This window comes from Echiichthys vipera (assembly GCF_963691815.1).
Source record: "Echiichthys vipera genome assembly, chromosome: 16".
NCBI lineage: Eukaryota > Metazoa > Chordata > Actinopteri > Perciformes > Trachinidae > Echiichthys > Echiichthys vipera.
Genome location: NC_139841.1, coordinates 26604595 through 26617860, shown reverse-complemented (window position 1 = coordinate 26617860; position 13266 = coordinate 26604595). Strand labels below are relative to the sequence as shown.

Sequence of the window (13266 nt, the reverse complement as noted above, 5' to 3'; positions counted from 1 at the left end):
AGTGGCCTGTTTGCAGGAAATATGGGTGCACAATAAAAGTTTATCAGTAAGTACAAGAGTCGCCGGCTCCATTGGGTTATAAGGGATCACGCTGCCTCCGCTCTCAAACTGTCACCCAGGAGTTTCAACATCCTTCACCCGTCCGGTAAGATTTACCTCCTAACCGTGATTTCAACCCCGTATGTTTGATGTTCAAAAGAGTCGAATTTATAGTTCTCTCTGTGGGGAAGATACAGAAGTAGAGATCCTGAAACGAAAGGCCGGAGAACAAAACATCAGTGATAAACTCTTTTCATCCAACAGAGGAACTGATCTGCATCATGGCCGTGACCAACCAACCGGGCAGCTACGCACCCTCTGAGTTCCAGACGGGCCTGTGCGACTTCTGCGATGACTGCGGAACTTGTGAGCGCTCCTTCCTTCCCTTCAGATTAAAAATGCATCATTAAGACGTCTGCGTGCGACATGTGGAGTCAGTGTTGTTGCCCTGTTACAGGCTGCTACGGCCTGTGCTGCTACCCGTGCCTGGGCTGCTCCATCGCCAGTGACATGGACGAGTGCTGCCTGTGCGGTCTGACTGTGACCATCCGCAGTGTCTACAGGACCAAATACAACATCCAAGTGAGCTTCTTTTTTGTTTTTAGTGGTGTAGTAAAACAGCAACATTACTGTCAGGGAACAGGGACAACAGTTGACCGCCTTCTGGTGACCTCTGCAAGGTCACATCGGTGCACGATCCAAACGACACTGTTGCCCATGAAGTGGAATCATCCTGTTTTCAGACACGTTCCTCTTTTTATTTTATGGTTTAATTTTCACTCCGGTATGTTTGAGAATATACAGACACGTAATGTATCAGGAATAAATCACATTGTCACAATCGCTTCATGAGAAGAGGTGGAAAAAACGTGTTATTCCAACGTTACGGGCAACAGCGGACATCGACCACCATAACTGAAATCTGTGGATGCTTCGAAAATCGACCTGGGTCTCAAACATCCCATGTCACTCAGGTCGGATTCAAAGTCCTAATTAAAGTGTAATTCAGGCGTAAAATCATCCCGTGGTCTTTTCTCGGCACTTACATACGTTAAATAAGCAATCGAGACAGTTTTTTTCGAGAGAAACTATTAATCGAGGGATCCGGTAGAGCCGTTGACAGCCGGACGTGGCTAACGCTGATTAGCTCGGGGCAGCGACTCTCCTGGATTTCTCTGTTAATAGTTCAAACATGAGCCTGTGGAGGTTCTCATGTGCCCAGGTCGTCGTTATCCTCAAAGCAATGTCAGTCAAAAGCAACTGGACTTGGTTTATTTGTCTAGGAAGACGTTTCACCTCTGATCCAAGAGGCTTCATCAGTTCATGTACGCATCTGACCAGGCTGGGACTGGACCAGGACCAGGACCAGGACCAGGACCAGGACCAGGACCAGGACCAGGACTGTTCCAACTATCTGGTGTTAAGACTCAATAGAGCACTAACAAAGTCGAAACCAACTTCCCACCAACGACGGTCACTCTAACGACGGCCCCTGGCACAAAGGGTTCCAGTGACATCATCGGCTTTGTGGGAGGTTAAATACCTTGACCTCCACGCCAGTTAGTTGGTCCAGTCCCCGCCTGGTCCTGGTCCTGGTCCTGGTCCAGTCCCCGCCTGGTCCTGGTCCTGGTCCAGACCCAGCCTGGTCCTGGTCCAGTCCCAGCCTGGTCCTGGTCCTGATCCAGTCCCAGCCTGGTCAGGTGCGTACATGAACTGATGAAGCCTCTTGGATGAGAGGTGAAACGTCTTCCTACACAAATAACCAAGTCCAGTTGCTTTGGACTGAAATTGCTTTGGGGAGTTTATACATGAAAAAAATGCCTTGATGGCTTATTTGAAAAAGACCAGGGGATGATTTTGCACACTTTACACTTTAAGCGAAAAGAACAATCAGCATAAAATATCAAAAGCAAAAACACTCTTTATATGAAGCTAGTTCACTTAGTCCAGTGGTTCCCAAACACGGTGTCCGCGGTGTCTTTACATGAATAATGGGAGAGGGAAGAAGAACAGCTCTGCTACACAACTTGCATTTGTTTTCTTTTTGGGGCTTTTCTCTTATCTTTGCTTTTATATAAAATGTTGGAGCATTTACCTGATATAGGGCCTTGCTATCTAAACGAGGGTAAATTACCTTTTCTTGTGGAAACATGACGCGGAGCCCCACCTGCTTTAAGGGTTTCGCACCGCTGTAAATGTCTTCTGAATCCTAATCTGAAAGGTAATCCGTCAAAGTGTGGCATGATATTATGTAACGTTCCCCTCTGGAATGTAGTGGAGTAAAAGTGTAGTCGCAGGATACGGAAACACTCAAGTAAAGTACATAAGCGTCGAGTCATTTGAATAGTCTTTAGAGGCCCCGGAGAGGAACAGCGATACAGTATTAGACTTATGTAACACGATGGCTCCAGGATGGATTTGCATGTGAGCATGTTTTTGCATGCGGGTGTTTGCATTTAACTCAAAGCACCGTTGTGTTGGAAGTGCAGCCTCACGGAGCAGCTAGCATGGCTCACTTCTCCTGACCCGTTGGACTTTTCACACGTCCCCCCAGGGTTCAGAACCAACCATCCATCCATCTTCAACTGCTTGTCCCTATAGGGGTCGTGGGGGGTGGGGGGTCATGCGTGAGGCGGGGTACACCCTGGTCAGGACACCTGTCTATCGAAGGGCACATAGAGACAAAAAGACAACCATTCACACCTACGGGCAATTTAGAGTCACCTAACATGTGCATGTTTTGGACTGTGGGAGGAACCCAAAGAACCCGGACTCGAACCACACCACCGTGCCGCCCGGGCTCAGAACCACAGCTGTAACATGAAATAAAATTTGAATTTAACAGGTAACAGGGTATGAAGCTTCACGATGTCTTTGATATAAAATGACAGTACGAGCACATTTCTGTTGCTCTCACACCGATCCAACTTCCTCCTGAGTTGGACTTTTCACACGTCCCCCCGGGGTTCAGAACCATCCATCCATCTATCTTCAACCGCTTTTCCCTATAGGGGTCGTGGGGGGTGGGGGGTTTATGCGTGAGGCGGGGTACACCCTGGTCAGACCGCCTGTCTATCGAAGGGCACATAGAGACAAAAAGACAACCATTCACACCTATGGGCAATTTAGAGTCACCTAACATGTCTTTGGATTGTGGGAGGAACCCGGAGAACCCACGCAGACACGGGAAGAACAGGCCCGGATTCGAACCACACCACCGTGCCGCCCGGGCTCAGAACCACAGCTGTAACATGAAATAAAATTTGAATGTAGCTTCACGATGTCTTTGATCTAATATGATAGTACGAGCACATTTCTGTTGCTCTCACACTGATGAGTCCCCCCATCAAATAGACGTTCCTACTTGTGTTTCCAGGGGTCCCTGTGTAGTGACTACATGGCGTACATGTGCTGTCCCGTCTGTGCCACCTGCCAACTGAAGAGAGATATCGACCGCAGGAAGGAGCAGGGCATTTTCTGAGCGGGTGAGCATCTTGTGACGTCTCTCTCTCAACGCCGTACCTTAACGTTTTTACGGAGCTGTGTAAATAACGGAAAACCCCATCTGTGCTCTGTTCCTGCTAGACGCTGTCACGACACCAGAAGAAGAAGTGGCATTCAGGATCATTTAGCACGTTGACGGTGTTGCAGATCCACTTTCCTCGTGATTTCTTCTCTGTATCCACTGTTATAGTTTTAATCCTCTGAATGAAATGACTTTAATGCGCTCCAGTCAGTTAAACATTAGCCGGCCGGGACACACCCTGAGAGCGGAGAACAGAGCGATGATTTACAGACACTCGTATAAAATAAAGTTTATCTCTGCTTTCCTCAGCTGACATGATGTGGATTAAAGGTTCTTTGTGGCCACTTCTTTATGAAAATGCACGTCTTTGTTCCTTGATTGCATACAAATCCTGCAAAACCCAATACAGTTGTTTTGTTCTTTCAATAAAAACATCCTGATTTGAATTAACACAGGGAGTCCCTTGGTTGTTTTTCCTGTTTATATATATTTTTTGGAATATTTCACTTTGTTTTGATTTTTTTTTTGCATGCTAACCAACATTTTCATTCATTCATTCATTCATCTTCAACCTCTTGTCCCTGTCGGGGTCGCGGGGGGGGGCTGGAGCCGATCCCAGCTGACATCGGGCGTGAGGCGGGGTCCACCCTGGACAGGACGCCAGTCTATCACAGGACACATAGAGACGAACAGAGACAGACAACCATTCACACCTACGGGTGATTTTAATGTCATCAATTAATTGACTTTAATTGCAAAACCAAAGGCATTCCCTCCCTGTCATTTGTTTAGTGCTAATAAGAAAACGTTCATGAATGTCAACACGCTAATCTTCAAAACGTTCAGGTGTAAAATCATCCCATGGTCTTTTACGACACTTACATACATCAAATGAGCCATCGAGACAGTTTTTTTCACGTAACAACTGTTAAAGGAGAAATCCAGGAGAGTCGCCGACAGCCGAACGTGGCTAACAGTGATTAGCTCGGGGCAGTACGGTGAAGGCATTCAAAGGTCTTTTTTAACCACTAATGCTGCTGAAAATAACAGCAAACCTCTGCAGCAGCATGAGAAGAGTCCCTACACACACAACAAAGCACCAATGGGCTCCTTCCACTGTAATGGACTTTACTATGAGAGGAGCTGGTACAGGGGCCAGTAGGTAAGTCTTTAAAACACTCTTTTAATAAACTCTGGCTTCACTAACTACGCTGTTGCTGCTTTGTTTTGTGTGTAGGGACTCTTCTCATGCTGCTGCAGAGGTTTGCTGTTATTTTCAGCAGCATTAGTGGTTAAAAAAGACCTTTGAATGCCTTCACCATACTGCCCCGAGCTAATCACTGTTAGCGACTCTTCGGGATTTCTCTGTTTATAGTTTCTACACTAAAAAAACTGTCTCGACGGCTTATTTGATGAATGTAAGTGCTTAAAAAGACCACTGGATGATTTTGCGCCGGTATTCCACTTTAAGTGTTATCACTGTGAGCATGTTAGCACTGCTGCTAACATCTAAATGGAACACAGCCATAAATAAGATATCAGTTACACCTGACACTAGTCTCATTCTTTACAGCGGTGACATACGTGTCCGAGAGAACTGCAGGAGGAGGGATTATTTTCTAATTCTGATGTTTGTTTGGCCTTTTCCAGAGCTCTAACAGCTCAAACTTGCATTCAAATGTTCTGCCTGCATCATCAAGTACTCCGACCCACTCAAGAAGAATATGCACGATTCATTTCTCACTGATCAACCAATAAGAGGACCGCGCTGAGAAAGCTGCAGGAAAACAGAGTACGGTGCATTTTTTATGACTTTGTCGCATGAATTCTGATTTAAAAATGCACATCAACACTTTAATGAGTTGGTACTGAAGCAGAAAATGAACTGGAATGACACGACCATGACGCTGAGCCTTTTTTTTTTCCTCTCCGCTTTGAATTTAATTCTCTTTGCTGAGTTTTCACGTGTGGGTTGAAAAAGTTTCACATGACGCCATGAATCCAGAACCATTTGACAGACATGGCTGTGTAATTACGTTGAGTTAAAAACAGCATAACGTGTTGGAACGCAAACGGCTTAAACATCCCAGTTGTTCTTTCACTTCTGTTTATATCACAAGTCAACATTTTGGGAATAATCACGTCCACATTTTTAACATGCCAAGTAAATAATATGACGTCACACCTACGAGTTACACTGTAGTCCTCCCGCGAACACGTCTACGCCAGAAACTGAAATACTGAGAAACTACTTTCCCTGTGGGCGAAAGCAATAAAACAGTATTCTGTGATGAATTCAAACACGTGATGGTGATACCGGAGGGTTTCTCCTCGAGCGTTTCCATTACTGGGACTGAAGTGGTGACGGTTTTGACCAGGAAGACGATGCTTTACAACGGGGAACAGTTAAAGGGATCTTTCTGGGGATGTTTACTGGGTCATCTGGGTTTCCATGGCCTGGGCGGCCCACTCTGGAGCGGCCGACCGGATCTTTTCTAGGAGGTTGTTGACTTGGAAACACAGAGACTGGATCTGTTTGTCCCAGGTAGGAAGGGCTTCCCGTGCTGGCAGAGATAAAAGAAGAAAGGAAAGATGTAAACGACACATACACATGTTTAAACTGTGTGTAACTTGTAATGCCTGCTCCATCTAGTGTTGGCAGTAACGAGTAGTGTGAGGAGTTGCAGCTTCTAATTATATTCCAGCTACCAATCCAATCAGCGCCGTGTTACCAGAAAAGAGGGAGAGGGAGAGGGGGAGAGAGAGGGGGAGAGAGAGAGAGAGAGAGAGGGAGAGGGAGAGGGGGGAGAGGGAGAGAGAGTAGGGGGAAAGAGAGAGGGGGGGAGAGAGGGAGAGGGAGAGGGGGGGAGAGGGGGGGGGGAGAGGGAGAGAGAGAGAGAGAGAGAGAGAGAGAGAGAGAGAGAGAGAGAGAGAGAGAGAGAGAGAGAGAGAGAGAGGGGGAGAGGGGGGGAGAGAGAGAGGGGGGGGGGGAGAATAAACTGTGTCCCGTCAGGATTGAGAGGCTGCAGGGTTCGTCTGATTATGTAATATTATTACTTTTTAAAGGGGTAAAAAGTTCAAAGTAACTTATTATCCTTTCTGAGTAATCTGTCCAACACTGACTCTATCACAGCGTAAGCATGGAAGGTGTTTTAAGGCTTTCTCTTCCTTCCTGTATGAAGATGCTGCCTCCTACTGGCTGCAGACACATGGTTAGCTTGGACCCTCTCGTCTGTGCCTTTCAACAACCAAGTTAGATCCTGTAAGTTAAACATACAACTTGTAATGAAAGTCAAAAATAAATGTACTTCAATGTAGGGTCTAGTGTTTTGTATACAGCAGAAAAACAGTTTAGCCCATTTCTCACTGGTAAAAAAAACAAAAAAACATAACACTAACTCCCACTAACACCTGGCTTCTGGCTTTTCTATAGTAGGAAAGGTTAATTCAATTCAATTCAATTGTATTTATAGTGTCGATCATAACAAAAGTTATCTCAGGACACTTTACAGAGTAGGTAAAGACCACACTCTATGACTTATTTATGATTTACAGAGATCCAACAATTCCCCCGTAGAGTACGGTGGAGACGAAAACCTTCACTATAACAGACAGGAACGTCAGACAGACCCAGCTCTGTGGAGGACGCACATCTGTCTGCACCGGTTGGGGAGGAAGAAAAGGGTACAATCTTCATTCATTCCCAGGACAAATGACTCTGTAGTAGTCTAAGGTATCTATCAGCTCCAGCTCGGATTGGCAGTGATGGGACCCTGACACCCGGGTGGTCGTGGTCGTCCCTTTCCTGACCAATCGTAGAGACCCTTGTCTCACACCTGTTATTGGTGTAACCATGGTGGATCCCAGAGTACTTACTTAGATACTGAACACCAACCTCTTGTAAGTGTGGTTGATACTCATTGCCTTATTGTTGGAGGTGAACTTAATAATTAAATCTACAAATAATTTCACACAATGGACAATAACGTGTTTGCAGTTGTGCTGGATTTAAATGGGTTATAACTGTCACTTTAAATCAACAAAAACACTGGACTTTTGTGCACAAAAACAGGGAAGAATGCTAACTCACTCTCAAAGTGTACAATGCTGTCTATCTGGTCGATGAAGCCGTTCATGCGTCCTTCAGTGATCATCTGGGAAGCAATTTTCTCAGCCTAAAGACGAACAAAGGAAGCAAAACATCTCAACGTACATTATGGAAAATAAACAGCCACATAAATGATATTTGAGAGGAAAAAAAAAGCATATTTATTAAAAACAGAAAATGTTTTTTTTGAGTCTTATAAATTTCCCCACAGAGCTGATTTGAAAAATAAGTTGGGTTGCTTTAATATAGTTCATGATTTTCACAGGAGAGGGCTACAAGGACCAATAGCTTCCAGCCTTTTTCTTAACAGTGGCTTTTGAAATGCAAACGTTCTCAGTCAAAAAATGACCAAGATTTGTGTAAGTTAATACTTTCATTCATTTTGTCTTTTAGTCTAGTAGTTGTCAACTGAGAGCGCACTCACACTTTCCATCTGTACCGTGCCCAAACTGGTTCCACAGCTAAAGTCTAGTTCCTTTGACCAGTGTGAGTGAAACCGTACCACATCTAGGAGCGGCACGCTTGCCGTCCACGGCCCGTTTGAGAGAGGTGGGCTTTCGTAAAGCACGTTTGCACATGTACGAGCACGAGCGTGCGCACGTGTACGAGCACGAGGCCTACGGCGGTTCTGACGTCATTTCTGTGCGCCTGTTGGGACGTAGAAAAAAGAAGGAGGGACCATGCGCGGACATTTCAAACAATGGCGGTGAAAGGTTCACGTTGGTGTGATGCGGAGGTGGAGTGTTTACTGCAGATTTGGTCGATGAAAAGATTCAAAAACAGTCGACAAGACGCACAAAAACTCTGAGGTCTACGGAAAGATCTGGAAACAAAGCCACGCATCGCCATGACGTCATCAATGCGTGTGACGTGTTACGGCGTGATGACGTATAGGCAGCAAGAAGCATTCGCCGAGGCCCAGGTAGTGTGAGTACAAACGGGCCTGGAGGGGGGGACAAGGACCCTAAAGCACGGGGCACGGGACGGAAGGACAGTGTGAGTGCGCCCTACAACAAAATGTTCTTGAAGTAACAGTTCAGTAATTCAATTTGTTTGCATAAAAGGCTAAAAATCTCAAACATAGAAAGTATAAATCTAAGCACTGTCTCACCTTTGCTGGGGGGATTTCCAACAGTGCTCCTAGTTCTTCAAAAGTAATGTTGTTGTAGAGTTTGCTAGCAGACAGAAGGTTGTGTTCGATCACAGCTCTGTCAAGGATGCTGGACCCTGAAGAGAGAGAGAGAGCAGACAACTTCAATTACATTACCTCTTACTGTACATTACACATGTCACAGACAGAGACACACACTCCTTCTGAGTCTTGTATCGGACACATTCAGCCTGTACAAGATTTTTATGCCACTGATCAACAGAAACACAGGCTTGGAAACACAATTTGGGTTTAGCACAAACATGCCCAGCACTGCTCAGTCCCAGGCTGCACACAAGAGCTGCAGAATGGTCCGCACATGTACGTGAGCAGATGCGCTCTGAGCTACACAACATTGATATTAGGCATCCTGCGTTCTGGGATATGTCGCCTGAAAGCCAAAATGCATCCGGTGCCAGCTACGGTCTGACAGGGACACTTTAATATGAAAGGACAAGAGAAAGCTGAAGAAGCTGATTTAGTCAGTAAAGCTGACATGTCCACATGTGTCAGCATATTTATGACAGACATCCAGACGGATTTTTTTCTTCCTTCTGTGCAGAAAGCAAAGTAGTACACGTTCCTCCACAGAAGCCACATTTGTTCGCTACTGTGGTCATGTACGCGCTCCAATTAGCTCTGATCATTAATAACAGTAGAAGACTGAGGAGTGATATGTCGACAGGTGCATAAGAGCACACTTGCACACTCATTCACTGCATCCAAATATATCCTCGTCTGCATCTGGTCAATAACGCGATGGTTTATACTGTTTTAGACAAGTCTGTTGGGTCACATGTGACACTGTTGCCTTGTTTTAAAAGGGGGCTTGAAATTAGTGTCTGCTGCTGATTTAATTCACTTCATACTGCATCCTCAGCATTAATGCGTAAAACATGACACAAACAATTACCTTCTAAAAGCTCAATCTGCACTAAAAGGTGAAAAACGACCTTCATTCACTGATGGCATATGCCTCTAATATCCTAAACTGCACTAAACAACATCCTCATCTTATGGTTAAATGATAGATTAAATCCATTGAAGTTATGTTGTTTTTCTAGATACAACCCACAGGATGCCACTCAGGGCTCGTGCGGCTCATCACCAGCCCAACAACTTAGCAGCTCGGGCTGCGGAGCGCCGGCGATCTCCACTCACCATCTGCTGTGGTGGCTTTCTGGTGAGGCATCAGCATGGCAGCAAACTCCTGCAGCTGGTTTCCTCTGATGATACGGTCCAGGTACATCTTCTCCAGAATACCGTAGGCAGCCAGCTGCTGACAGCGCTCGTCCTTAAAGAGAGTGGCCAACATACGGGAACGCTGCTGGCCTAAAAAAGAAGGGGAAAAAAACACACTTTTGGTATGAAACACGAAGTTTGTCATTTAGATTCTCCTTGAAAATGTAAACCTTAGCACATTAGTCTTGGTGCTACCTGCAGAGGCCAGTATGGTGCAGTTAAGGGCATGTTTCAGTGCCTCCAGACGTTCAGTCTCATGGACAATTGACTTATAAGACAGCTCGTTGTATCTCTGTGCGGCTTCAATGAACTTCCTCCTGAAGTCTAGGACTCTGGCATAGCACACCTGAAAATTAAAGCAACATGAAACACTGATCCAAGCAACTACGGATATTGTTTGCTGCAAACTCCTTATAATGTTTATTTTAAGCACTCTTGTTTGCATTTAATTCAAAAGTCATGCAGATGCGGCTTGTGCACCTTATAGTGTATCTGCAGCTGTTCGTTAGAGGACTCATTCTGAAGCAATGACGCCCTGTTGATGTAGGCCTCTGCCTGCACCGGGTCATCATCCTCTAAGTAGAGACGGGCAATTTTCAGGTATGTATCCAACTTATAGTCGACATTGTATTGCCTAAGGGAGAAAATAAAAAGGTATTTCAATATCACAAACATTAAAAGGGAATAGATCTGTGAGCAGGGAATAGATCTGTGAGCAGCTTACTTACTTCTGTCCTGTTTCCAAGGGAATACCAACTAAAACCTGGGCTGCATTTCTCCAGTCTCCCTCCTTTTCATATATGGTTGCTAAGTGCTGTCTGATTGAGGCTACCTGAGGATGTAAGGACAAGTTTAATTATGCAATACAATAATGAAGCGAATGAACTAAATGATCAACAAAAAACCATCCAGTAGAGCCATGAGACAGTTCACCTGTTCCTCAAAGGAGATGACCCTCGGCTGAATTTTTTCCAAGGTGAAGTGATACACTGCTTTAGCCGTGGCGTCGGGCAGGTTGGGCAGATGTGTGCAGAAATCGGTGAGCAGTTGCCTCGAGATGACCAGACTTACATTTTCATTGACCACTGGAAAAGGAAGACATTGAGGTAAGGTATCCTGTTTGCATCCAGGTATACGGAGCACGCGGGAAAATGCCAAGGATGAAAAAGAATAAAAAGGTCCAGCATACTTGCTTCGACAAAGGCCTTCAAGGATTCCAGTTGCTCTGCATCTGTGAACTGAATGGCCTTCTCCAGAATCTGTCGATATCTAGAGAAGGTTGTACGGGTTAGAAACTACATAACTGTTTTAATGGAAGTCAGTGCAACTCATAAATGGGCGGCAGTAGCTCAGTTCATAGGTGACTCTGCTGGGTACCGGAGGGTCGCCAGTTCGAGTCCCTTTGTGGACCATGAATGGAGTTTGGACTGGTGGCTGGAGAGGAGCCAGTTAATATCCTAGGCACCGAACCCCCAACTGCTCGGGGCGCCGATCCATTGGCAGCCCCCTCGCTCTGACATCTCTCCATTAATTGCATGTATATAGGTCCTGTTTGTGCATGTGTGAGTGTGTGTGTGTGTGTGTGTGTGTGTAACATGAAAAATAACAGAGTGAAAAAATTGAATTTCCCCTTGCGGGATTAATAAAGTATTCCTTCTTTAACAGACTGAGACTGTATAAACGTGATACGTCCACACGGCTCTGTCACAAACACACACTTGAGTCTAACCTGGGGGCGTGGGGTCTGGGGGGGGGGTAGTTGACTCTGTGGGGACTTGGCTCCCTGTACGGTAAAGACTGTGGACTGTGAGTTGAGCTATGCCTTGAATTGCATGTGTGAGCTGTGTGTATAATGAGGGGTTTGCAAAAGATTGACTCTGTATTCAAAGTATTAAAAAATAAAAAAGCTTTAAAGACATCTAATATGAGGAACATTATAGAAAACATTACCAGATGATTTAAGCTGGCTGTTTATTGTTATTAACTAAAATTGTAAGCTGTACATTTATGTGCACATTGTAAAAACTCCCAGTAATGTTACTTTTCTGTAGTGTGACAATAGTGTGTTGACAACAAAGCTTGTTTAAAATAATATAAAATAACAGTATCTGTTGGATGCTAATGTGATACAATAAAGGTGAGGTTAGTATTAGACTCGCTGGCTAAATGTGGTGCCCCAGTGTCAATGGGAATCTGTAAAATAAAGAGCTTTAACGGACATTTACAGACAATTAACGTTTAAATAGCTAGCTAAATGTATGGCTAATGTAGCTAGGAAGCTAACGTTAGCCTAGCTGGGTCTGACAGTTACCGCGGCGCAAACGATTTCTACATTTGGAAAAACACGTTACACCGAATATTAGAAAGCAGTGTGTGGTTTTATAGATGGCGATACTTACTTGGCAGCGAGATCTTTATGGGATCCGGTTGAATTCATGAGCTGAGCGAGCTCCTGCCTCACGTCGGTCGCCATTGTTGTCGCCTGTCGAAGTGTCAACAACAACACTTCCGGTCTGCCAAGAGCGGCGCAGGGAGCGAGCTCAGTCGGTCCTCCAACGACCAGCACAGATTTAATATGGAAGACTTCCCCCAATGACTTTTTCAGTAAAATAACTGGTCCTTGTTTTGTGTTGATGTTTCCTTATTCTGTTGCAAACCCCCTTTTTAAAATAGGCAATGCTAGGTGAGTGTATTAGTCCTTCCTACCTGCTGCCATCAGACTCTACGACGCTTCACAGCAACGCTCAGGAAACACACTCACATCATACAAGTGACTTACTATTTAAATCCTTCTACTGTCTTTAAAAATGCATCTTTCTCTCGTTATCTTGCACCTTAGAATCCACTTATATATTGTAATATAGTGTTTTAAATCTGCGATACTGTACTCTTATTGTAGTTTATATTTTGTATTTCTGAATGTTTTGTACCGCTGCTACGATGACCTCATTTCCCCTCTGGGATAAATAAAGTTATCTATCTATCTATCTATCTATCTATCTATCTATCTATCTATCTATCTATCTATCTATCTATCTATCTATCTATCTATCTATCTATCTATCTATCTATCTATCTATCCATCTATCCATCCATCTATCCATCTATCTATCTATCTATCTATCTATCTATCTATCTATCTATCTATCTATCTATCTATCTATCTATCTATCTATCTATCTATCTATCTATCTATCTATC

The 13266-nt window shown here is 44.6% G+C and overlaps 2 protein-coding genes across 2 annotated transcripts; one reads left to right on the top strand and one right to left on the bottom strand.

The window, feature by feature from the left end:
• Positions 1-320: 320 nt before the first annotated feature.
• On the top strand, positions 321-3520 carry plac8.2 (placenta associated 8, tandem duplicate 2; the record flags this gene model as incomplete). Its single annotated transcript, XM_083929724.1, has 3 exons — positions 321-405; positions 497-621; positions 3416-3520. 3 exons carry the CDS (start codon positions 321-323, stop codon positions 3518-3520), a joined length of 315 nt encoding a protein of 104 aa, XP_083785850.1.
• Positions 3521-5468: 1948 nt separating this feature from the next.
• On the bottom strand, positions 5469-12550 carry cops4 (COP9 constitutive photomorphogenic homolog subunit 4 (Arabidopsis)). Its single transcript, XM_083930345.1, has 10 exons — positions 12465-12550; positions 11255-11334; positions 10999-11150; positions 10794-10897; positions 10546-10699; positions 10261-10411; positions 9985-10155; positions 8785-8900; positions 7656-7740; positions 5469-6129 (listed from the first exon to the last, which is right to left on the bottom strand). The coding sequence occupies exons 1-10, from the start codon at positions 12536-12538 to the stop codon at positions 5996-5998; spliced, it is 1221 nt and encodes a 406-aa protein (XP_083786471.1). The 5' UTR covers positions 12539-12550; the 3' UTR covers positions 5469-5995.
• Between the last annotated feature and the right edge of the window lie 716 nt (positions 12551-13266).